At 38.3% G+C, this 26,489-nt stretch overlaps 1 protein-coding gene and 1 pseudogene across 2 annotated transcripts; both read right to left on the bottom strand.

The window, feature by feature from the left end:
• On the bottom strand, positions 1 to 25,306 carry LOC127445816 (b(0,+)-type amino acid transporter 1-like). Of its 2 annotated transcripts, none has more exons than XM_051706194.1 (13): positions 25,162 to 25,306; positions 17,476 to 17,624; positions 14,273 to 14,420; positions 13,060 to 13,302; positions 12,368 to 12,493; positions 11,918 to 12,017; positions 11,380 to 11,424; positions 5,620 to 5,743; positions 5,417 to 5,520; positions 5,215 to 5,311; positions 4,772 to 4,921; positions 4,304 to 4,478; positions 1 to 4,001 (listed from the first exon to the last, which is right to left on the bottom strand). In XM_051706194.1, exons 2-13 carry the CDS (start codon positions 17,578 to 17,580, stop codon positions 3,940 to 3,942), a joined length of 1,479 nt encoding a protein of 492 aa, XP_051562154.1. In that variant the 5' UTR covers positions 17,581 to 17,624; positions 25,162 to 25,306; the 3' UTR covers positions 1 to 3,939. The 2 variants fall into 2 exon arrangements, with proteins under 2 accessions (XP_051562154.1, XP_051562165.1); XM_051706205.1 differs by lacking the exon at positions 25,162 to 25,306 and adding an exon at positions 19,596 to 19,678.
• On the bottom strand, positions 5,660 to 10,863 carry LOC127445887 (uncharacterized; annotated as a pseudogene).
• Positions 25,307 to 26,489: the final 1,183 nt, after the last annotated feature.

The following is a 26,489-nucleotide window of genomic DNA, read 5'->3' as shown; positions in this document are numbered from 1 at the left end:
TGAAGATGAAGAACCCAAGTGCAGTTTATTTACAGAACGTGAACTCCAAAAACCCTGACTACAAAACAAAACATGAACATGGACTAGACTTGACAAACACATACCATCACATACAATACTCCACCAATAGACAATGCAAACATGAGGGCTTAAATACAAGACATGGGAGAACATAAACCAATGAACAAACAGAACTGATAACAAGATAATTAAATAATAAACCAATGAAAACATGACACATGAACATGGAGGGAAAACAGAAATCACATGACTAGGGAAACAGGAACACATGACATGAAACAGGAACTAGAATTTCAAAATAAAAGACATGAATCAACAGAATACACCTGACATATCCCCCCCACTAAGGGGTGGCTCCTGACACCCCAACACATAAACAAAACACGTAATACATGACATAACTCAAAGTTCTGTAGGGAGTGGGGGGGGGGTCTTGAGGCGTGGGGCATGGCGTGGCGAGAAAGGGCGAGGGGCATGGGACCAGGGCAAAGTCCGTGGGAGGTGAAGCCATGAGAGGCACGAGGGGCGGAGCCATGGAAGGTGGAGCCATGAGAGGCTCGAGGGGCGGAGCCTTGGAACGTGGTGCCCGGAGAGTAGCCGAAGACACGAAGGGCCAGGGTGGAGCCGATGGCAGGGAGGACCAAGGCGGCGCTAGAGGCTCGAAGGAGCAAGGCGGAGCTGAGGGATCATAGAGCCAAAGTGGAGCCAGGTGACCGACAGACCAAGGAGGAGCCAGAGGGATGAGGGACCCCGGCACAGCTGACAGGCTGAAGGACTGTAGTGGAGCCGAGGGAACGCCGAGCTGAGGCAATGTCGAGGGACCGACAGGCCAAAGCGAAGTCCAGGGCTCAGAGGGTCCAGGCGGGATCGGAGGGCCGAAAGTTCCCCTTGCCTGCTCAGGAGAACTAAAGGTGGGTATAATGTGGGAACCATCTCCAGGTCCAACTGCTCGTGGCATGGAGCAGGCTGAGGCGTCGCCATGACGTGGGACTCTGGCTCGGCGGCGGCCATGACGTGGGACTCTGGCTCGGGATCCGCCTCCCCCACAGTGAACGGGGAACCGATGAATCGAAGGGCGAGGTCGATATATTGAGCCAGGCTGAGGGAACTGCGATCGCCAGGCATCAAAAAAAGAAATGGACTCATTTAGTCCAAATCTAAAACAACCCCTGAGGGCAACCTCATTGAAGTCTACCTGGCTGGCTAGACCGCAGAAGTCCTCAACATAGTCCTCCAGAGGACGATTCCCCTGGCGTAAGCGCAGAAGCAAAACCGCTGGGTCCATGGGAGGTGGAGTATTCTGTAACGTATGCTGGAACTGCTGACAATGATGACGATGACGAGGACGTGAAGATGAAGAACCCAAGTGCAGTTTATTTACAGAACGTGAACTCCAAAAACCCTGACTACAAAACAGAACATGGACTTGACTTGACTTGACTTGACTTGACTTGACTTGACTTGACTTGACTTGACTTGACTTGACAAACACATACCATCACATACAATACTCCACCAATAGACAATGCAAACATGAGGGCTTAAATACAAGACATGGGAGAACATAAACCAATGAACAAACAGAACTGATATCAAGATAATTAAACAATAAACCAATGAAAACATGACACATGAACATGGAGGGAAAACAGAAATCACATGATTAGGGAAACAGGAACACATGACATGAAACAGGAACTAGAATTTCAAAATAAAAGACATGAATCAACAGAATACAACTGACACTTGAAGATGTTGCTAAATTTGGTCCAAAATCAGACAAATATTTGCAAGACTGTTTGTTTTGCTAACTGCTCCTCCTTGTTTCTCAAAAACCTCCACCCTCGGCTAACTTTACTCACTGTTAAAGCCCATCAACAGCAAACTGCCTGTAACCCGCGCTTCAGAAGCAGTTAATCTTCACGCTTTTCAAGAGCTGCTCTGAGTGCGGTCCACGGTGTGATTCTGTGATGGTTTCATTTGAAGGGCGGTTTCAATTGAGATATTATTTGAAAGTCCCTGTCTGTGACTTCTCTTATACCCCCCCCCCCCATGAAAACAAAGCCCCACCCATTTTAATGTCCCATTCAACCCTGGAGATAGTTATCCATTACCTTTCTTTGTTAGGATTCTTACTTATCTCAATTTCAGTTGCTTGACTGGAAGCCCCAGAAGAATGCTGGATGTCGGCATGAAAACATGTTTCAATGACATAAAGACATTAAAAACTATGGACAAATATAAAACTACTGACTTAAAGTTGTTGATTATAAGACTAGAAACAATATATTTTAATTTAACAGCAAAGTATTCCGACATTTACAAAAATATAAGTAGTTTGAGTGTGTAGGAAGACCGACTCGATTGCATCATTCACAGTATGTCATGCGAGTGGGTGGTTGCTACAGCATTTGTTTTGCCCAGTTTGTTTGCTGCAAATCTCTGAAAGGTTGAGTGTTTCTCTGAGGATCATTGATAGTTATCATCACCAGCAGCCATATCACCCTGTAGCTCTAGAACGGTTGCACACTGAAGTGCAGCAGTGTGGGGCCTGGTCAGTACCTGGATGGGAGACCATCCATAAGGTTGCTGCTGGAAGAGGTGTTAGTGAGGCCAGCAGGGGGTGCTCACCCTGTGGTCTGTATGGGTCCCTAGCACTCCAGTATAGTGATGGTGACACTGCATTGTAAAAAGGCACTGTCCTGCAGATGAGACATTAAACCGAGGTCCTGACTCTTGACTCTCTGTGAACATTAAAATACTGGGGCACTTCTCGTAAAAGAGTAGGGGTGTATCCCCGGTGTCCTGGCCAAATTCCCCCCATTGGCCTTGACCAATCATGGGCTCTTAATCCCCCTCCATGAATTGGCTGTATCACTCTACTCTCCACCAATAGCTGGTATGTGTTGAGCGTACTGGCGCACTATGGCTGGCTGCTGTCACATCATCCAGGTGGATGCTGCACACTGGTGGTGGTTGAGGAGAGTCCCCTGTTCACTATGTAAAACACTTTGAGTGTAGTGTCAGAAAAAGCACTATATAAATGTTACATTCATTCAATCAAATTAATAGTGTAGTTTTTCATCAGGAATTCCACAATGAAATTATTATTTTTTTTAAATGACGTTGAAATATTGTGGACTGACAGCTTCAACAGAAGTCGTTAAAAATGAATTTGCCTATTGGAAAAATTTATAGGATTTTGAAATTAATATATTTCAATATATAGTTTCTGAAAATTCTGACCCTGGCCTGAATAGTGTGGTTCTTTGAGAAATGTATCCTTCTATCTACTCCGGATCATGGTTTCTTGAGTATTTCTCTTCATAACCTCAAATATTTTTTATTTTATTTACTTGCAATTTCTAAATGTCATGTTCTAATGCTAAAAAATGATCCTAATTAAATTTGTCTCTCCATAAGTCACTCAGATGATCTTCTGAAGAGCCAAGCTATCAACTACACATTGCAGTAATCAGTCAGTCCCTTTCTATTAGTTTGCACATGACAGAAGTTTTCAATTAGAAAATAAAGCATTCAGATATAATAATGTATTATTTTGGATAATTAATTCACTTTTCTCTTTTCGTAATTTGAGTCCAATAAAGTTTGAAAAAAATATCATTGCCATTCTGTACAACACATTCTCACAGTAACACACAGACATTTATGAAAGTGTTGTGTTGTTTTTAAAGAGTGACCCTGTGACCCAGTAAAGAAAGAAAGGAATTATAAAAAAAAAATAGGTATACGTATATATACATACTGTGTATATTTTTATACACATGACTGTGTGTGTGTGTGTGTGAGTCCGTATGTACTAGCAATGTTCCCTTTAATGATCCTTTACCAACATGTCCATGGAACAGTCATTTGTCCATTGCTGGTTATCACATTTATGTCTACCCTCCATATTTATCACTCAATCTTCTCAGGTGGGATGACTTCCAGTAGCAGCTGAAGGTGCATGGTAATTGGCCCTGTAAGAGCAACCAGTTAAAGTTTAGGAATTTCATACCACATATGGGAAGAGAAGCTATTTAAGGGCAATAAAATCCTACCAATCAAGTACAGAGCAGTTTCCAGATGAGTGATTGAGTCACTTTATTTTTCATTTTTTATGGTAATAGTGATTATTCACCAAAACACTCTGTATTCTATCATTGAGATAACTCTTTATTCTCCCTTAAAATAAAAAAATATTCAGAAAAGGGTAAAAACAATGCCATATAATTGCATACAGTATATTTCACTCATTAGAATATGTCCAGTCTCTACTTACTCATGATGCGGCGGGTCCAGTTGAATTTGAAGTAAATGAAGGGTACATATAAGAGAAGACCGCTCACTATGAACACTGTGCAGTACAAGTACTCCAACTCAGGCTTGTCTATGATGGGAGCAAATACCAGGTAACAGGACACAATAAACACTACAATAGGGATGATTATAGGAACCTGTAAGGAACAAAAGGCAAAAAAAAAAAAAAATAAATAGATTTGTTGTACATTCAGTTCAGTGTTATTATGCCACAGACCTAGAACTGATTTCCTGATTTATCTTTCATATGCTATAATATAAAACATACATATACAGACAATAAAAAGTGCAAATTAAAGTTGACACCCAGAATACTTCTGCTATAGTTGGGCAGAAATGAAACAATACATCAAATACTGTGAAAGCTGTCAAAGACATTTTTTGAATTCATCCCCATAATGATGTGACATCATGACTAATGTGCTCTAACCTTTACAGGTCTGTGCAGCTCCTTTCTAGTGAATCGCATAATGATGAGTGCAAGGCATGTAAGCCCATAAAAAGCCCACTGAGCAAAACTGAAGTAACTGATGAGAGAGTTTATGTCTGCTGGAATGATGTAGAAGATTGACAGGATGCCCTGCAAGTCAGATATAAGACCAAATACATCATCACAAAAATAATGTATTGTTATAATTCTGTAGCTCAAAAATAATGTGTTTACTTATCAACAGAATAAAACAAAGTGTTGTTATCGAAAGGTGTCACGAAATTCTGTTATAGCCAACAAAATTATGAAGGCCTTACATTCATTCCCCTCTCAGCCAAAGCAGTAATATTTTAATACAGCTCTTATAACAGTAGTCATATCTGATGTAAGATGGAAGAAAAAGAGTTTAAGTCTTGGGGATGCAAAAATTACACAAGACCTACGTTAAATATAAGAGCTGGTGCGGGTGTGTAACGTTTCACACTGATGTACGACAAGATCCTAACCATGTGACCTTCCCGTCCTGCCACGTATGTCAATCTAATTAATGCACAAAGACACACCAGACAATAACATTTAGGCCCAGAAAACATTTTCAGCATACACTGAACCCAGTGTGCAGATTTCTATACAAATGTTCTTTACCTGCCTGAGGTGAAACAGCTCCCATTGGCCGCACCAAAAGTGGAAAAGACCACAAATAAAGGCACAACCCATGCAAATGGGTAGAGCACTCTGTCACCAAAAGTCTGTGGAGTCCCAGTGATTTAGTTTTCAATCAACAAGGATAAATGAATTTATTTGACAATTCTAAAGCTGCATTTCTTTTTCTGATAATACACACTCACCACAGCAACGGCAGAAGATTGTAGAAGTTCAACAGGGGTCATGACACTGAAATATGCAATGTTGACGAGTATATAGCACACCGTAACCAGAGGAATCCCAGTAATGATTGCCAAGGGAAGGTTTCTGTTTGAATAAAGAGACAGTCAGTAACACATTAAGACATTGATGACTAACACAATGTTTGACTAACCAGTAAACTTTTAGCACATGAAATTTTGTTATATTACAGATGTTACATAATTTAACCAACCAGACCTTTAAATCAGACTTTTAACTAGTCAAGTCATTTTTATTTGTATAGCGCCTTTCACAACACACATAGTTTCAAAGCAGCTTTACAGAAAATCATGCATTAACAGAAAATTAAACTAATATCTATAATGTCTTAGAGTCATCATTGTGTAGTTTGATAAAATACGATTATGAATTGTGTTTAAAAGTAAGTAATTAAATAATAATTGTATTTAGAAACCCAGTGAGGAAGCCGAAGGCGACTGTGGCAAGGAACACAAAACTCCAGAAGATGCTGGTTAATGGAGAAAAATAACCTTGGCAGAAACCAGGCTCACTGTGGGAGCCAGTTCCCCTCTGGCTAACATCATGAATATAATGCCAATATAACTTAATTATGTATAGTGCAAGTCATGGTTTAAAATGATTAAACTAAGTGTTAAGGGTAAGTGTTTAAACAAAGATTTTGTAAGAACTGTAAGATTAATGACTAATGGCTTTGAAGTCCATCCTGGATTAACTGCAGAAATTCACATGGATGTATTGTCCTTTGTTAGTTGGCTGATGAAGGGTTTTGTTGGCAATTAATTGATAGTCTATGTATTCCATTATGAGTGTAGTCCATCATTAGGTGATGCAGGTAGAGATCAGTGAGGTGCATCGCAGTTTATCCAGCCGGTAATTTCGGTGAGGTCTATCCTAAATCCAAGGTTCGGGCAATGGCATCTGATGTATCCCATGTCTTATGGTTGGAGTTGGCATCAGTTTATCCTCTGAAGTCCATCGTAATAGACTGAAGTGATGTTTGGCTGGCACGGCTCACTCAGAGACATGTAGCAGTGGAGTCCAACACAAAGCAGGAATGGAGCTGGATCCAGACGGTTCTGGTGACCTCAGGATAGGAGTCCCGAGATTGAGACAGGGATACAAATAGAATAATATTAGCATAGATGCCATTCAATTTATTGCAGATTTATAGATCATGATCAATGTTTCTGGTTCCAGCAGACCTAACTAAAGCAGCCTAATTGTGAGCTGAAGGATAAATTAGGTGTATGCTTGGCTAAATAGATGAGTCTTTAGTCTAGACCTAAACTGAGTGAGTGTGTCTGCATCTCAAACATTGCTAGGGAGACTATTCCATAGTTTAGGAGCCAAATATGAAAAGAATCTACCTCCTTTTGTGAATTTTGATATTCTAGGAACTATTAACAGGCCAGAATTTTGCAATCGTAATGAACGTGACAGAATATAGCGTGGTAGAAGGCCACTTAAGTACTGCGGAGCTAGACCATTCAAAGCTTTGTACGTAGTAAACAGAATTTTAAAATTAATATGAAATTTAACAGGTAGCCAATGCAACGACAATAAAATGGGGCTAATATGATCATATTTCTTGGTTCTAGTCAGCACTCTGGCTACTGCATTTTGAACCAATTGAAGTTTATTTATTGAACTTGCTGGACATCCTCCCAGTAATGCATTACAATAATCTAGTCTTGAGGTCATGAATGCATTAATTAGTTTTTCGGCATCAGCAACAGCGAGCATGTATCATAATTTAGCAATTTTTCTTAGGTGGAAGAATGCTGTTCTACAAACATTGGTAATTTGATTTTCAAAGGACAGATTCACAGATTGACAGATCAAATATAACACCTAAGTTCTTCGCTGTTGAAAACGATGTAACAGTACATCCATAGAGAGTCAAATTATATTTTAGCGGCTTGTTTTTAGAGGTTTTTGGTCAAATAATTAGTACCTCTGTCTTGTCGTAATTGAGTAGAAGGAAATTTCTGGCCATCCAATCTTTGATTTCATTGATACACTCTGCTAATTTGGAGAATTGTGAAATTTCATAGTTTTCAAAGCTGGGTATCATTGGCATAACTGTGGAAACTTATTCCACGATTCCTGATAATATCTCCCAGGAGAAGCATATGCAAGGAGAAAAGCGGAGGCCCTAAAACTGATCCCTGTGGCACTCCATACTTAACTTTTGTTTGATTTGACAATTCCTCATTTACAAAGTGGTAGTGGTCTGCTAAATAGGACCTAAACCATGCTAGTGCAAGTCCACAAATGCCAACATAATTCTCTAGCCTATTCAAGAGAATGTCGTGATCTATCGTGTCGAAGGCAGCACTAAGATCTAAAAGCACTAGAAGTGAAATGCAGCCGCGATCAGATGATAAGAGCAAGTCATTTGTAACTCTGATAACTGCAGTCTCTGTACTGTGATGGGGCCTAAATCCTGACTGAAATTGTTCTTATATACTATTTCTCTGTAGAAATTAACATAGTTGGGAGGACACTACCTTTTCTAGTATTTTCGACATAAACGGGAGATTTGAAATCGGTCTATAATTAGCCAGTTCTCCAGGATCAAGTTGTGGCTTCTTAATAAGCAGTTTGATAACTGCCATTTTAAAGTTTCTTGGGACATGTCCTAAGGATAGCGAGGAGTTAATAATGTTAAGAAGAGGTTCTGAGATTACAGGGAATACCTCTTTTAAGAGCTTAGTTTGTATTGGATCTAACATACATGTTGTGGCTTTTGATGTTTCAATAAGTTCTTCATGACCTATGACAGCGAAGGATTGAAGTTGCACATGAGGAAAATTATGAGACACTGTTTTCTGAGGTACTGTGACAGATGATTGCATAATTCCAATTTTATTTCTGATTATTTCAATTTTATCAGTAAAGAAATTCATGAAGTTATTACTATTGTGCTGCGACGGAATATCTGGTTCAGTTGAGGCTTTATTCCTAAACAATTTAACCACAGTACTGAATAAACACCTAGGATTGTTGTGGTTATTTTCTATGAGTTTGCTAAAATATGCTGACCTGGCAGCTTTTAGTGCCTGTCTGTAGCTACAGACACTATCCTTCCATTCACATGAAATACTTCTAATTTTGTATTCTTCCACTTGCGCTCCATTTTCCGAGCTGCTCTCTTGAGACCATGAGCATGATCATTGTACCATGGTGTGGGATTTTTCCTTTAATTTTCTTTAATCGAAGAGGGGGCGACACTATCAAGAGTGCTAGAGAAGTCTGTATTTAAACTTTCTGTTATTACATCAAGTTCTTCTAGACTTTGGGGCTTATTGAGTGTATGAGATAGATCTTTAAGATTATTAGTGAAACTATCTTTAGTGGTCAAAAGAATAGATAGCGTGGTGTAGATTGAGTAACATTAGCTGATCGCAGCATCAGCAAGAGACGAGGTAATGATCTGAGATGTCATCGCTCTGTGGAAGAATTTCTATTGTATCAACATCAGCTCCCTATGACAGAATTAAATCTAGCGTATGATTATGGTGATGAGTTGGTCCTGTCACATTTTGTCTCCAAGAGAGTTGAGAATATTGATAAATGCTAATCTCAATGTGTCATTTTTATTATCTATGTGAATGTTGAAGTCACCAACAATTAAAGCTCTATCTACAGAAACTACAAGATCTGATAAAAAATGTGCAAATTCACCAAGGAAATCAGAATAAGGCCTGGGTGATCTATATAATGTAGCAAGGGCAAAAGACAGCAGAGTTTTTTTATTTATATCTGACGGTGTCACATTAAGCATTATTAGTTCAAAAGACTTACATTTATATCCTGTCCTCTGAGTAACACCAAAAACTTCACTGTAAATTGTAGCAACACCTCCTCCTCAACCCTTCAGACGAGGCTCATGTTTATAACAATAACCTGGGGGAGTAGATTGATTTAAACTAATATATTCATCCGGTTTAAGCCAGGTTTTGGTCAAACAGAGCGCATCCAAATTATGATCTGTAATAATTTCATTTACAATTAGTGCTTTGGTAGAAAGAGATCTAATGTTTACTAGCTCTACCTTCATATGATGTTTATCTTTAATTTTTTTTATTTTTTTCAATTTTGACCTTAATAAAACATTTTCTACATGATTTAGTGAGAGTTTTGTGTTTGGTAGTTCAGGGAACAAACACAGTCACTATGAGATATCTAGGTGATACTGTCTCTATGTGTTGTAGTTTATGTGACCTGTGTGACGTCTCAAGGCAGCTAGCAGACGTTCGGATTAACCAGTTTGTCTGCTTCCTGACCTGGGCCCCAGTTAGTCAAATACTATCATTATTAAGACTATAAACCAAATTACTAGAGAGGAGAGCGGCACCTTCTCTAGAAGTATGGAGTCCGTCTCTCTTTAGCAGGTCAGGTCTACCCCAAAAACACTTCCAATTGTCTATAAATTCTATGCTATTCTCTGGACACCACTCAGACATCCAGCCATTCAGTGACACTAATCTACTATAAACTTCGTCACCATGATGAGCAGGGAGGGGGCCAGAGCATATTACAGTGTCTGACATCGTTTTTACAAGTTCACACACCTCTTTAACATTATCTCTAGTGATCTCCGACTGGCGAAGCCAGACATCTTTAGTGCCGACCTGAATAACAATTTTAGAAAATCTACATTTAGCATTAGCCAGCACTTGTAAATTTGATCTGATGTCAGACGCTCGAGCCCTGGAAATGCATTTATTAATAGTGGCTGGAGCCTCTATTTCCACGTTCCTTACAATAGTATCACCAATTATTAGGGCTCTTTCAACATGATTCTCAGTGGGTGCATCACTGAGTGGGAAGAATCGATTGGAAACCCTAACAGGAACGGGAGAGTCGTGTTGCTTTGCTGAGCAAGTATGCCGCCGAGACGTCACCCAAACGCCCTGCTGCGGGGGATCTAGAGCCGGAACCAAAGTGTGTGTGTTGCCGCTATTATACCTGCATCCGAAACAGTGTCTACCGGCTTCTCTTTCTCACTGACCTCAACTAGCGTTCGGATGTGTGTCTCTAACTCATTAACCTTCTCCTTCAGCCTGACTAATTCCTTACATTTATCACATGTGAATCCCTCACTGCTGACGTATGCCATGACTTACTGCAATTATTTGTTGTTGTTGTTGTTGGTTGTTCCTGAGCGGTGAGGGTTTGAGATCGATGTGAATCCCTCACACAACTGTTTGTTGTTATGGTTGTTCTTGATAAGCGGTGCTTTGAGATCGTTGCAATAATCCGTGTAACACAGAGGAGAAAAAAGGGTGCATGCTGTAAAATGCACGCAGTTTAATCACGATAAAAATAGAAAGCACATGCACGCGGAAAATGCACGCAGTTAAATCGCGATAAGAGAATAATGTGGGGGGAAAGCCGATGCGCACTGAAAAACGGCAGAGGTTAAGGATTAAAAGCTGAAAACAGACAGATAAGCGATGCTAAAAAAAAGCTAGCAGGCTACAAACACAGACTCAAGCTAGGCGCCAGCAGCAACAGTTAAAATAAACACAGATGAAACAGTTGAAAAGTAGAAAAACTGAAACACGTGGTAAAATGACAAAGGATTAAAATGATGAACATATGAGAATAATAATAAGCAATGCTAAGCAGGCTAGCAGACTACAAACACTTGTGCAGCTTGCTGTCAGCAACAGGAACACGAAGTCAGGAAGAGTTCAACTATGATGTCTCACCTGTAGGGATTTTTCAGCTCTTCTGTTATGAAGTTCAGCTGATTCCTTTGGGGGGGGAAAAAGAAAAAAGGATCTAAAAGCTTCTTTCAGTCATGTCAGTAATTCTAACTTTGAAATGGTATATTTAACCATTGCTGATTGCAGCTGACTTCTACTAGTCTATTACAGGCTTGCCTCATACGTGATAAAGCTGTGGATTTAGAAAATAATTATGTCGACTGTCAGGGTGGCTAAAAGAAAATCTTATTGCATTTAAGGTTTGACAAGAACTCAATAATGTTTTCCATTCCAGATCGTCTCCAATGTGTAGCCTACTGACAATTCCTGCTTATCGGATGTTGCTTTAACAGAGAAATCATTACATTCTGTGAATGATTCTCAGGGCTGATCTGCCAAGGGTAAACAGGCTAAAAGCAAAGGCTAAAAAATTAACATTCTTTACATGCGTTAAGTGTTTCAAAAAGATGTAAACTGCTGCTTAACATTAAGCCCATTTGTCATATTAAGCAATTATTATGCAAGTTTGTCAGTACTTTACCATCCATCATAAGCCCAGAGGCCATTGTAAAAAGCAAGGCCAATTGCTCCAAATGATGTTGTTCCACCTGCAAATGGGTCTCTAAGGTTCTGTGTATTCCCTGAAAACAACCATAACATAATAAAATGGCACATTTTATTGATCTTTCATTGAACATCGTCAGAGCTCATGTTATCTAGACACATCTAATCTTTATCTGATCTCTGGCCATTGTTTGCAATGAATAAAGTCTTCATTACACAATCAAACATAATTTATTTTCCTTTAATTCAAAAGAATCTGCATGAAATCATAATATGACATCTATCTCAGTCCCTTCTATTAAATAATAAAATAGCGGTGACATTTATAATATCATGTAATTTTGGAGTCAATAAAAATAGTATCACATCAGATTTCAGATATGATAAAAACAGATTTGATTGTTCTCTTGTAGGGTGGACATAATACCTTGAGCCAGCAGAACAATGCCTGCAACCACTATGATGATGATAATCAAGAGTTTAGCTGCAGTAAAGATGTTCTGCACTCTATAGGCCAGCTTCACACTCAAACAGTTCACACTTGTAATGATTACTAATGAAGAGAACAGAAAGAGGGTTAAGACAACAGTTTAGACACAGCTGTGTCTGGAATATTTCACCCAAAATGAATGAAAATTATTGTTATAATTTACTCACCCTCATGTCATTCCAAACCATTATGACTTTCTTTCTAAGGCAGACCACAAAAGGAAAAAATTAAATGACGTTAATATTCCGGTCCATCTATTAAATACAATGTCATTTGATAACGACTCATTTCAAAGCACCCAAAAATATCATAAAAGAAGTCCATGTGACTCATGTGTCATAAGCAAGTACAAGTCCCAAGTTTTGGTGAGAAACAACCTGCATGGAATATATTTATGAAAACTTTGAAGTGAGTTCTACTTTTAACTTCTGTACCATTGTATTGAATAGATGGACCAGGACATTCAAGAAAATCTTTCCTTTAGTGTTTTGCATAAGAAAGAAAGTCAAATGGGTTTGGAATGATATGAGAGTAAGCAAATTATGCACTTAAATTTTTAGGTGAACTATTCCTTTTATATATATATATATATACAGTACAATTTACAATGTAAATAGACTTGTGCATACAGATACAAGCTGCAGCCAGGCATTTGGTGATAAATTGAGGAGGGGTGCATCCTGGGTAAAATGGTGCGGAGGCGTACTCCGCACAGCTCAAGGCAATAATGGCAAATGACGAAGGCTTTAACACGATGATTGTGGTCCAGGAGTATAGGTATGCAAGCAGTGGTCCAAACCCCTCCATCAGGTATGGATACTCTCCACCAGACTTAGTGATCATTGTGCCTAGTTCAGCATAGCAGAGGGCCCCTGCATATATACACACACACATACAGTACAAACAAACTTCTGTTTCGCAGTGTTCATGATGAGGTCAACGAGTCCATTACAGAAAGTTCCTCTGCAGGCAGAGTCAGTATTAAACCAAAGAGGATTTCTCTGTCTTGGGAATTTCCCCAAGCAGAATGTGACTGACTGAGGGTTTCTGAATGAGTGAACATGATTAACCTCCTTGACATCACAAGTCTGCCAAACTATAATCTCAGCAGTGAGTGCTGGATTAAAATTGGACTTAGTTTGATATTCGTAACACATGATGCAGTAAAACAACTGCTGCAGCTGATGGAGCAATAGAATATCTAGTGGATGTTAATAAAGAAGCAACCTTAAGATGTTCATAAGAAGTTATATTGTATTACCTACATCATGGCAAGGTTATAGAATTATAAAAACAAAACAAAAGATGATGCTTACACTTGCTATTATCTTTTTCTCCCCAATTTGGAATGCCCAATTCCCAATGCGCTCTAAGTCCTCGTGGTGGCGTAGTGCCTCAATCCGGGTGGCGGAGGACAAATCTCAGTTGCCTCTGCGTCTGAGACCTTCAATCCACGCATCTTATCATGTGGCTTTTTGAGCGCATTACCGCAGAGACATAGCATGTGCAGAGGCTTTACACTATTCTCTACGGCATCCATGCACAACTCACCACGTGCCCCACCGAGAGCGAGAACCACATTATAGCGACCACGAGGAGGTTAACCCAACATGACTCTACCCACCCTTGCAACCGGGCCAATTTGTTTGCTTAGGAGACCTGGCTGGAGTCACTCAGCATGCCCTGGATTCATACTTGCGACTCCAGGGGTGGTAGTCAGCGTCAATACTCGCTGAGCTACCCAGGCCCCCGCCCAGTTATTTTTAAGTTATGAAGGTTTATAAAGCTTATCTATGTTTATGTGCAACCCCATAGATAATGGCACTGTTTGTAGATACTGACCTAGTGTAGCCAATACTCCACATGCAGCCCACACACACAAACATGGACCCACTGCTCCAGTTCCCTCCAGAACCGCTTTAGGAGAAATGAAGATCCCTGAGCCAATCATTGTTCCCACTATCAGACTGATGCCACTTATGAGACCCACCTGAGACATTTACAAATAAAGAGTTAGAGTCATTTTTTTTTCATTAAGTATGCAATTGTGGTAAGGTGATATTAAAACCATCTAAAGGTGGAGCCTGGGTAGCTCAGCGAGTATTGACCCTGACTACCACCCCTGGAGTCGCGAGTTTGAATCCAGGGCGTGCTGAGTGACTCCAGCCAGGTCTCCTAAGCCAGTGTTTCCCAACATTTTTTCTGCCACGGCACACTTTTTACAGCTAAAAAATTATACGGCATACCACTATCCCACATAGGCTAACCATCGTCAATATTTTTCCTTTTCAAGAACTTGTCCATGTTTTCTGTCCGATAAAAGTGAGTTTCAATAACGCCCTTACCTTCTCCTTTATTAAAACTTGCATGGTTACAAATCTACTGACTTCAGTATAAGAATTATAAACACAAAGCAGATCTATGGTATCATTTTCCTACAGTAGCCTATTTAAACTGCTGAGCATGGCTTTTATCAGAAAAGACCACAATAATAGACAACTAATAATAATTTTGAGTTTCAACAATGTTCTTTCGCATTTCACATGAGTTGAGTCGAGGCGTCAACTCTCCGTTCAACGCCAGCGTCAAGTGGTGCAATGCCCTCCACATGACAAGAGTTGCAGAAAGCGTCACAGAGGGGCAATTTTACGAGTTTGCCATGTAAAAAAGCGGGAGGTGTGCACAATAAACATTGAAAACATGTATTTGGAAGAGAGAAAAAAGCTTGCAGTTGATTTGATAGCAGAAAGTAATAAAAGGACTCGTTTATTTTTAGGTCTAAGCATTTTCTTGGTGAATTTAAATTAGTTCAATAACTGGGGTCTCTGATATTCGTAAACGATAAGGTAATATTTAATGAAAAGAAATTATGAGACATTCAATGTCTCTTCACAAATTTGGACAGTTTCTAAATATTTCTTGTTGCTTAGTACTCTCAAAGACATTATTGGTGAAGCAAAAATGTGTGTGTGAAAAACACTTTGGTGTAAAGTGACGTCACTTCATAGACTTCAGTGTATTCTGCAGCGCTGACGCGAGTCATGTGAAAGACCCTTAACGCGTATAAACATCAGTCACTTTTGCACATTAATCATTGCTCTTCACCATCACAAAAGTGACTGATTATGGTTTCAAAACAGCAAATTTCTCCAAAAGGTGAGGAGTTTAGATCACTGAAATTATTATTTTTTTCATGCATTTATTTATTTTGTGGAATCTGATAATTTTCCACGGCACACAGTGGTTGGGAAACACTGTCCTAAGCAACCAAATTGGCCTGGTTGCTAGGGAGGGTAGAGTCACATGGGGTAACCTCCTCATGGTCGCTACAATGTGTGGTTCTCGCTCTCGGTGGGGCAGGTGGTGAGTTGTGCGTGGATGCCGTGGAGAATAGCGTGGGCCTCCACATGTGCTATGTCTCTGCGGTAACGCGCTCAACAAGCCACGTGATAAGATGCACAGATTGACGGTCTCAGACGCGGAGGCAACTGAGATTCGTCCTCCGCCCCCCGGATTGAGGCGAGTCACTATGCCACCACGAGGACTAAGAGCGCACTGGGAATTGGGCATTCCAAATTGGTGAGAAAAGGGGAGAAAAAAAAACTTCTAAAGGTATAACAAGACAATCAACTTTAACATATAGTAATAAGAACAACTTGCATTTTTTGTCACTTAAATGAGCTGATTGTTTTGCCTGAAGGTACTGGTCAACATTACATTAACATAAACAGTCACAATAATATCAGAAGAACTGAGAATTATCAAATAGTCTGTTCTGATGCTGGCATACAGAACAGTCACTGGGTCTGCTCCAGCATACCTAAAATCATTTATAAAGCCGCAGGCTTCTAGTGGTCGGCTAAGGAACGTCGCCTTGTTGTACCAACACAAAGAGGCACCAAAAAACTTTCCCGGACTTTCAGCTTCATCATACCATGTTGGTGGAACGACCTTCCCAACTCCATCCGTGAAGCTGACTCACTCTCGGTCTTCAAAAAATGACTAAAAACACAACTGTTCCATGAGCACTTAACCAGTCATTAAAAAAAATAAATAAATTAAAAAAAAAAAAAAAAAAAAAAATTTCCTGTTGCACTTTATTCTGTTTTGAATACTATTATGATGCTAGTGAAACTTTGTAATACGGCACTTTTCATACCACTGTCTCCTTAAGATGATTCGCTTATGTTTTCCTCTTTTGTAAGTCGCTTTGGATAAAAGCGTCTGCCAAATGAATAAATGTAAATGTAAATGTAAATAAAGGTATTCATATCATAGTGGCCTTCCGTGACCTTGCCTTTCACCTAAAAGTTAAAAAGTCATTATGAAGCACAAAACAATTAATGAAACAACAGAAATGGAAAAGTTAGTATAAATAATAAAACTGTTTTAGCCAACAAATATTGAAATAGGTAAATTGTATACATTTTTCACATTTAAAACCCATGTAACAACCTGCCCCAATAAAAATGAAACAACATGCTAGATCTGATTTTCAAGAAAAAAAACATTTGTCCTGTCATAATTTTCGGTGAAAATCTGCCTTCATAATATAGTTGACTCTCATCTTAATTTATGCCAGTGTAGTTTGATTATGGTCACTTGTTTACCCAAGAGCTATTACAAAAATAAGAGGGTAGTATTCACAAAATGTACTCTAATATAAGAAGGTTTTGAACAAGGTGTTTAAAACCAACATACAAACCACTGTTAGAAAAAAAACTGGTTTGCTTAACTGGACTTTTGTATCCAAATCTTGTCATTTTTTCAGATACAGCCCTTATGACAGCTTCCCCAAATTTAAAATATTTAGCTAATAGGAGTCTTCGCAGACACAAGTGTACTGTCCCAGGACTAGGACAGACGGGTTTGCAAGGCAAGGCATTACAGTACAGTGATGGTGGCAGGCACTGCCAGGATTATTAAACCCTTCACACACTCATTCACACACTCACATGCCCTGTGACTGGAAGGAAACCAGTGATCATGAAAAATTCTTCACATTCTTATAGCATGGTCATATGGAGTAAAATCATCATACTCACATTCTGCTGGAGAGCTGCTGCTTTTGGTTGATCATGCTTTTTGGCTTCCAGGGCCCCTAAGACATTCCCATTAAGAGTGTTCATTTTTTTCTGCTCTTTACCCATCGTCCACAGGATCCACAGTCCAGTCCTAACTTTGTGCTGCCAGACTGAATAAAGACAGACAAAACTATATATAAAACCGAGTTTATTAAGTCAGCAAAACATTAAATCATTTTGAAATTAAGAAAAACATTTATTCTCAGAGTGTTGTATTGATGTTTGTGTTTTTTTTGGTAGTCCATTGATTCAGATTACTTCAATCACAGGCAACCTAAAAATCCATGTCAATGGTTAAAGACATTATAAAATTTTAAGTGTTGTTACTGCAGGTGTCTGCATCAAGGTCAACACAGATGTTATGGACTCTCTGGCAGATCTGTTTACTTGTACAAAATAACATCTGCTCCACATCCATTCTAATTTAGATCAATTTGTCTCCTAGCAACTACTGTAAAAAAAATAAAGTAAAAAAATAAATAAATAAAAAAAAACTTAAAAGAACAAGATAGTCAAAAGGTTCAGAACTGAACAACTATCAAGAGCCACTCACTAGATTTTATTGCAATAAAATTTAAAGGAAAGTGAATGCATGAATAAAAATGTAAAAAACGCTTATCATACAATATCATGTCTATAACGGAAAATTACCTTGGAGAACACAACTCTCAATCACTAAAAGAGAAAAAGGAAGAAACTAATATTCATGTACAAAATTTAAATATATTAAAAATCCATTAAAACACTGCTGTGAACTCAGTTGAAGTGTTTTCAGATGAAATTACTTAAATAGATATTTTATGAGTAATAAATACTGTATAAAATATCATTAAATGAGTGTCCGTTTTCACATTCTGTAGAGCTAATAATTAATTTTATGTCCTCTACAATTGAGACACTGAGGCTGATTTTCACAAATGGCCACTGGAAAATAAACAGCAACAGTAACTTAAACAGGTTTAAATTTGGAGCTACTGGCTAGATACATCAGTGTTGCCATTATCTGAAAGGTCCATTATGTACCCTATAAATGCTTTCACAGGAAATGAAAATATGGGTGGTGGATGACACTGCTACACATAACACTGGTAAGATTCCTTAAAAAAAATAAATTCCTAAAATAAATATTAAATTACAATAAAAATGTATTAAAATCTCTATAATAAAATGCTTACTTTTGAAAATGAAAGATTGTAGATCTTTATATTTTTATTTATTTTATTATTACAATTACGTTTTGTCAGCAAAATTAATGTCCACCTTGTGTGACGCTAATCTGTGTGTATAAAAGGTGTATTTTTGGAGGGGCACACATTTTTTTGGTACATTTTTAGTATTCTTTACTTTTGGTTACTGATATTAAGAAGGATAATTTATTGTCAAGGAAATCCAGAAGACATCACTAGAGAACATGGTCTGATTATGTTTTTGCTCAATGTTTTTTCTATTTTTCTGAAGGGACTCATAACATATTTCTCTGGTGCTGCACATTTTAAAGGCTAATAATTCATTTTTATTTTTGTATTATTACTTTTTGCTTTAAAAAGTAATTAAAACAGTACTTAGTGATATTGGATTGAAGACACACTGGTGTACTATCAGGGCTTGTTACAGCACCAGTTACAGCATCTACTAAAAAAACATGCAGTTTCCTTCATACAAATATATAAATTTATATCTAAAATCTTAATGTTGAAAAAAGTTAAATATCATTTGTCAACTACCCATTCACAGATTAAATAAACACATCAACAGTTTCAACAAACAATCAGTTTGGATTTTGTTCTTTCTGATACAGTACAGATCTGTTTTTCACAGTTTCTTCTTTTGTCATCACACTGAGACAATCAGAGAAGCTAGGAGAAAATAGTTTGTTTCACTACCACATCAATACAAATTGACAATACCTTTATTACAAGTTTTTTAAGCATTTTACTAAAACTATTGTTAAATGTTTTGCCAATGTTTTTTCAGCTGCAGTTGGCACAACAAACTTTAGGTTAAATGACAATCTTACTTTCAGTCCCACCAGCTCCAAAGTCACATGAGTATTATGTTCAATTGAAACGTTAAAGACAAACCTGTAAGGCATCAGTTTTTCCAGCAGGTATCCTAAGTTTTGATCCATTTCCAAATTCATCTGTTTAATAACCAACAAAAGTAGGAGGACCTTCACTGTTCAGTCATTCTCCTGCCTGACTGTGATTGAAGCAAACATGTGACATGGAGGAGGAGAGCAACCAGGATTGGCTAGAGGTGAGCAGGGTTAGGGTTGGTCTAACCAACACAATACCCCTTTGAAAGAGATACTCGATATGGTTTGGTTGGAAAAAGGGGGTGACAGAAACAGAGAGAGTGAGAAACAGTGTGTAGACAGTGAAGGATAGTCCAGTGCACTGAACTGTCCCAAATCAAAAGCACTGCTGATATAACACAATACAAGCCATAGCTCAAATATATACAGGCCTGTAAACACTTAAACCAGTTATCATTAGATAATACAGCTTCACAGATTCGACTCGAATCAACACAACCAGTGACGTGCACAGACCTTAGCAGAGAAAGGGGCGGAAGGATAAAAAAGGGCACTGATTTGTTTTATGAGTATTAATTATAAACGCTTAACTAATCTCTTTGCTTTTTGAGTATTTAACCATTTTCTTGTACATACAGTACATTCTATACATAATTATTTTCAATTTTTTCTTTATCAAAAATAATAGCCTTTTCTGTTGTATTTCTCATAAAAATCACCATGGTAATACACTTATTTATTTATTTTCAGACATGGTCTGTGATAACCCCATGTTTTTTACATGTATCATAGTAAAACAATGGTATTTTTTAAAGTACCTTGGAGTATCATGAAATATGAACATGATCAGTCATTCAGTACCATGGCATTACCCTGGTAACGTGGTGCACAGTGCGAAGGAGCGACGAGAAAGTGTGAGCGCGAGGCGATCGTCTTTGTTCTGCGAATGCTACAGGGTCCTTGAATAACGTATAACAGGTGAGTAAGGGCAGCCAGTGGAGTTTCTGGTGACCCCCTAGGCAAGGCTGTACCCATGTCTTGAACACTGGTGGGGACCAAACCATTTTGGGGGTCGGGGGCCGCAGGTGTTGAGGTCACAGATATAATGGTACTCGGTCCTTTAAAATAGTAAAAGCAATAACATTATAATTTTCTGAATAAAGGCTTTAAATGTGTTAAAGTTTTTGAAAATGTGACCAAAATGTAATAATATATATATACATATATATATTTTAAGTTCACACAGTACAAGACAAACACTGTGTCTGCACTGCTAGCAATATGTCAGTTTCAGTCATCTTTTCTTTTTTTGTGCTGTATCAAAGAAAATAGGAATATAATTTTAATTTCTTTTCATCACTGATGTATCTGTAAAATGACGACATCAGCTAGATAGCAAAAAGAAAATACACAAAATGATTTACTGTCCTCAAGTTGTCCCTCATTGTTCGACTTGTGACTCCAGTGCTGCAGGCGGTAGAAATGTCCCGCCCCTTACTGAAACGGAAAATATGATTGGTTAGAATATATCCAACCGCGTCTAAAACGAACATTCTGATTGGTAGCTCAGCTGAGTCGAACTGTCTTATTACGCCTATGCCTTCAGTAGCGGTCCCGCCTCCCGCTGCTCCGTGTAGAGTATCTCTGTACACTTATTTAAATAATAATAATAATAATAATAATAATCACAATTCACTCAACGGTGCTGCAGCATCACCTCTGTATAATTAAAAGTTATGGGGCAAAAGCCTCCTTGCTGTTCTGGTGGCCAAACATATCATAACTCATTTTAGGTGGGCATACGCAAAATCCTTTGATTGATAGGTGGGCATAAGGTGTATGACTGCGTATGCCCTAGACCAGGGGTCGGGAACCTTTTTTCACTAAGGAGCCAATTTTTTAATTTTTGGTTGATGCATTTTTTCCAAAGAGCCAGACCACAAAGGAATAATTTACTATTTTCAACAAATAAAATGTTTATTTTGCCCATAGACTAAACTCAAAAACACAAAAACATACAAATATGCAAAAATGAGTAGTTAACATATTGCAATATGGAATTGAGTACACGTGTTTGTGCGGGTCTCCATAAAATTACTTCATTTTACAATTGTTCATGAAAAATTTTACTTCCCTTTTGGGCTGGGCAATATGTAAAAATTATTTTAATGATAATCGTCTTTAAAATATCACGATATCCGATTATAACCCCCTGCCAAGGGTCGGTGAATATTTTTGCTTTATTTATTTCGCATTAAAAATTAAATTAATTTATTGAAACATGAAAAACTTAAACAAAAGACATTTCTAAATTCAAATTGCACTTTAAACGAAACAAAAATAGCAATTAAAATAACAAAAGTGATTAAAAAATCTTCTGGATAACCACCTCCCCAAATCCAAACATTTACCGTCTCCAACGGCCCCATTTGCCATCACGCAAGTATCCGTCAACGACAACAGGTGGAAAATTACTATTAGCTTACAAATTAAGAACTAAAGACAAATATAAATGTAAAGATAATTATAATAATCATCATAATAAATAAGCCTAATAAATTCCCTTGTTTTCCCAAAAAATGCTGCCAAATGTGTGTTCTTATCAAATGTGTTTGTATTGCGTTTAGGTAATACAGTTAATGCTGCCTAAAGAAAATAAAACAGAACTCAATTTCCCCGCAGAGTTGCTTTCACATTGTGTATGAGAAATAAAGAACTTAAACTCACAGCACCTCTTGAGATGATCATTTGCAGCATTCTCATAGATTATATTATTCTTACAGTTTTCAGTTGAATGAAACAGAGAAAAAGGAGTGATAACACTTTACATTCGCTTGTTCCACGAGACAGGGTCCCGCTGCACACCTCTGAACAAACAGCAAATCAGACACGAGCACTGACAGCTTTTATTTTGTCTGTTCTTAAAAATATAATAAAGTGTGTTTCTTCAAGCGCGTGTCTTTGTGACTAACAGCATTTCTTGTCGTGTCACTCCAAGACGTCTTACAGGTCACCTACCTGTTGTGGGTAGATGAGTAAAATTACTTGCCCATGAAATACATTTGAAGGAGGAGCTTGCGAACTGGATTGAGCCTCGTCGCACTTGGAGTGAGGCGGGTGCTATTTCACACCCTGAGTGCAGAAATAACGAATGTTCATAAAATCGCTCGTACAAAATGCTCTTAACAGCTAAGATCAATAGTTATTGGGAAACGAGGCCCAGAACTCTATGAATGTGCGTGTCTTGAAGCGCTTTCATTGCATTCGTGAACAGCAGAGCTCACTTCACACACACATCAAATCAGACGCGCGTTGGCATCTTTTCTTTCGTCTGTTCTTCAAAATATAATCATGCATGTTTCGTCAAATGCACGTCTTTTTGTCTAATTTCTTGTAATATATCACTCCGAGAAGTCTTACAGGTCGCCATCCACAGTGGCTGGTAGGGGAGAGGGGGCACAAATTAATGCAGGGTAGTAGTTGTTGTAACACACGTGGTTTAAATGTTTCCACACACGCTGGTAAGACGAAACTTAATTTGTTTACTTGTTGCCATATCAACACTGTGTAGATAAAAAAAAAAAAAAAAAAAAAAAAATGCGAAAAAAAAAAAAACTTTGGAAGATATCGGCAAAAGTTCATTTTAAAGTAGCAAAAGTAAAAATTCACATGAAAGTAAATTTTCATATCTGTTTTTACTGTTTATTTAAAATGAGTCAAACTTGGTATAATTTTAATCTCCAATCTTTTATCTAGCATCATACAGTCTTTTAATTCTCAGATAGCCAGCAGAAGTGACCAGCCAGGTTTATATCCCAGTTGCGCCGACGGGGCACGTTGTAACTTTCTAGAGATAATGTTCCTGCAGAAAGTGTGGGTGCGATTGCAAAGCTTAACGTCAACGACTCCGCATGAAAAATCCGCATTTGGCAGGTGTTCATTTCAAAACTTGTTCACCAGGAGTAGGCTGTACGATAAATTTGGGAGAAAGGAAATCAAAACAGTTTCATTGACTTCAAACTTTGCAATCGCACCCACACTTTCTGCAGGAAAATTATCTCTAGAAAGTTTTAAACGATCATGTGTTGGTGAATGGTGAGACACCCGGAGAGCCACTTAATTTTTAACAAAGAGCCACTTGTGGCTGGCTAGCCACAGGTTTCCGACCCCTGCCCTAGAGACTACACTACTGCCCCCTAGGGAGTTGGTGCCCTAAGCAGACTACAATATGCGTATAGAGAGCTGCGGTAGGCTACTGTGGTAGCCTAATGGTATGTTTTTTAAAGTGATTAGTCGAATGGCTTATTAGTTTCAACAAAACCAAACTGGCTTTGGATGAACCGGACAGCTCCTTCAGTTTATGTCAATTTTCTATAAAAGACGAATTTAATTTATATCACTGAAAGCGACGCTACCTCTCCCATTATAACTAATAAATCTGTCTACACTAGTGGTACACGATGTTGGAAATGTGGTTGCAATCGAGTATTATTCTTTTGATGAACTTACAACACAATACATGGAGTGGACTTTTTATCCGACCTGTTACCCGTCTGAGGTAATGGCACTTCGATGTTCCGGGGCGAAATCAAATCTGCATTTTTGCTTCCTTGAAGGGCACTCCTGCGGGAGGGGATGCCACTTGAAAGCTCGTTCAAAACGAAAGTGAGAAAATGAATCTTTTCTCGGACGGAGGGCCCTTATACAAGACTATTAGCAAAGGGTACATTCATATAGTAATGCCATGTTTCCTTCAGAGTTCCCCCTTCAAGGGCTCTGCAGTTCGGAGTGAGTAGGGCATAGGGAAGATAACTTGCGATTGGTATCCGCCCCGATCTGCTGTAGCGCGTGCTCTTAAAGGCACCTCCACTTAATTTTCTTTGATACGCCCGCGATTTACAAAGAAATCTCATAATAACACATTATTATTGTCATTGTGAGACTATGACGAGATTTTAATTTTGCTTGCGCCCCTGCTGCCCCCGTTCTGTGCACGTCAGTGAACACAACTGGACATCCCTGTTAAATTCAATAACCTCTGCTCTGACATTATCGCCCAACTCCACAACATGGGTCCATGAGTTCAAGGGTATGACAGGTGAGATCAGCAGGTAAGATAGGAATGTTTCAGCACTGACCCCACCAATATTGTGTGCCCATAAAAAACGAATGTCCTCTTATCAGTGATTTTAAAAGATTGCCATCTCTCTTTCCATCCATCCATAAATCCATCCATCCATCTAAATTTTTTTGTTACACCCTGAAGATTTTGTAACACTTTTTTCTAGATTGTATCATACTGCAGAAATAATCTATACATTTATTTTGAAAAAAAATTATTTTTGTTTTCTTCATTGTTATTCTGTACATTGTGGTTTATGTTGAGCTGTACGAAATCATCACACCATATTCTGCAGCCTCATCCTTGACCTCAAGAAAATGAAACTTCAGATTGCAAACACTATAATCCAGCAGAATATATAAATATAAGGGCATAGATTTGGCTTGAACATTTGGTGGGTCGCAGCATGAAGCATTTACATGTTGTTTTGATTATTACCTACCCCCCACAACTCCCCCCATATACACACTGTATATCAGTTCAAGCTTACCTTCCTTTTATCGCTTTCAGCTTTCTGAAGCACCTCCATCCAATACATTTTGTAGCAGCAAAATGACTTTCCATAAACCAGGGGAGACCAGGAATTATTGTAGCACATTACATCTAAGCACAAATAACTCCTGCCTGACTTCAGCTGAAACTCGTGTACCTTTCATTTTCAATATTAGGTGTGCCAATATATATGTAAACAAAACATTAGTCTTCATTTGGGGGTTGGTTGTTATACATTTTTGGAACCAAGCCAAACCCTATCAGGCATTATATTGCAAAACTTTTACCATCCCTGTCAGACAATATATAGCTAGCATCATAAGCTACACATTGTTAAAAATGTAACATAGTGTTTAATTAAAGTGAGGCAGTATTAAAGTTTATTGTTAGAACATTAAGCAAAGTACATAAAGTAAAGCAAAGTTAACATTATTGACATATTACATACACATTCAGATTTTGCTAATTTACTTATCAAGGAACTTCCAAGGATGCACAAAGCCCTTTTTCACACTCCAGGTTTTGGGACGTCGAAGTAAATGATTGCAGGATAAACTTCAACAGCGGTGAATGGGAGATCACAGCAAATATTATTTTCACTAACCCATTTGCTCCAAGATCAAAAGAAAAAAATCCACTATTACATTTGTATGAATTTCCAGAAGAGGAAAAAAATAGAGAGCAGTAGATTAAGACACTAAAATGGGAGAAGATGCCAAATTTACTGTCACTCTCTCAGCAGCTGTAACCCTTCGCAGCTGTGGTAATTAATTTTTTAGAACTTATTCCAGGGTAATATAACACAAGGCATAATGTTATAAATTTACACACAATATTTAAAAAAGTATAATATGAAAAAGTTTGCAAGATTTACGCTGCTAAATAAGGCGGAAACGCGTTATCACTGTCTGTGAAAAAGGTCTATGGCAGTCTCAAATATATATATAATATTTGAGTATATTAAAGGTATATTCTTTGTATAATTCTCTACCTTTAAATAGGGTCCACTTCTTTTGGCAATCCCAAACACATATATAAATCCACACGGATAAATGCACAGATTCCTCACTGTTGTGAGGTAACAATTACCCTGGCACTGTCACAGCATACATCCTGCCTTCACGTGTAAAGCAGAGTTGAAAAACCATTCGACCACTGAGCTCTCTTTATCATTTTAAAATCAATCATTGCAAACTATTTATTTACTTGTATTTAATTAAGCACGATTGAAGACGGATTCTGCCAGGTAATAAAAAAATAAAGAGGTAATTCTGACTTTTTATTTCACAATTGTGAGTTGATTTCTCGCAATTACGACTTCATAAT

The sequence above is a fragment of the Myxocyprinus asiaticus genome, chromosome 1 (assembly GCF_019703515.2).
Source record: "Myxocyprinus asiaticus isolate MX2 ecotype Aquarium Trade chromosome 1, UBuf_Myxa_2, whole genome shotgun sequence".
NCBI lineage: Eukaryota > Metazoa > Chordata > Actinopteri > Cypriniformes > Catostomidae > Myxocyprinus > Myxocyprinus asiaticus.
The sequence above is the reverse complement of the archived record's forward strand: the minus strand, read 5'-3'. Positions and strand labels throughout refer to the sequence as shown.

What these genes read in the sequence shown, in the direction of transcription:
- LOC127445816 (XM_051706194.1), bottom strand. Translation starts at nt 17,580, where the DNA reads ATGGGTAAAGAGCAGAAAAAAATGAACACTCTTAATGGGAATGTCTTA. An exon ending in CAGCAGCTCTCCAGCAGAAT is followed by an intron (nt 14,421 to 17,475) that starts GTGAGTATGATG and finishes TAAATGTCTCAG; the next exon opens with GTGGGTCTCATAAGTGGCAT. An exon ending in TGGAGTATTGGCTACACTAG is followed by an intron (nt 13,303 to 14,272) that starts GTCAGTATCTAC and finishes GTATATATGCAG; the next exon opens with GGGCCCTCTGCTATGCTGAA.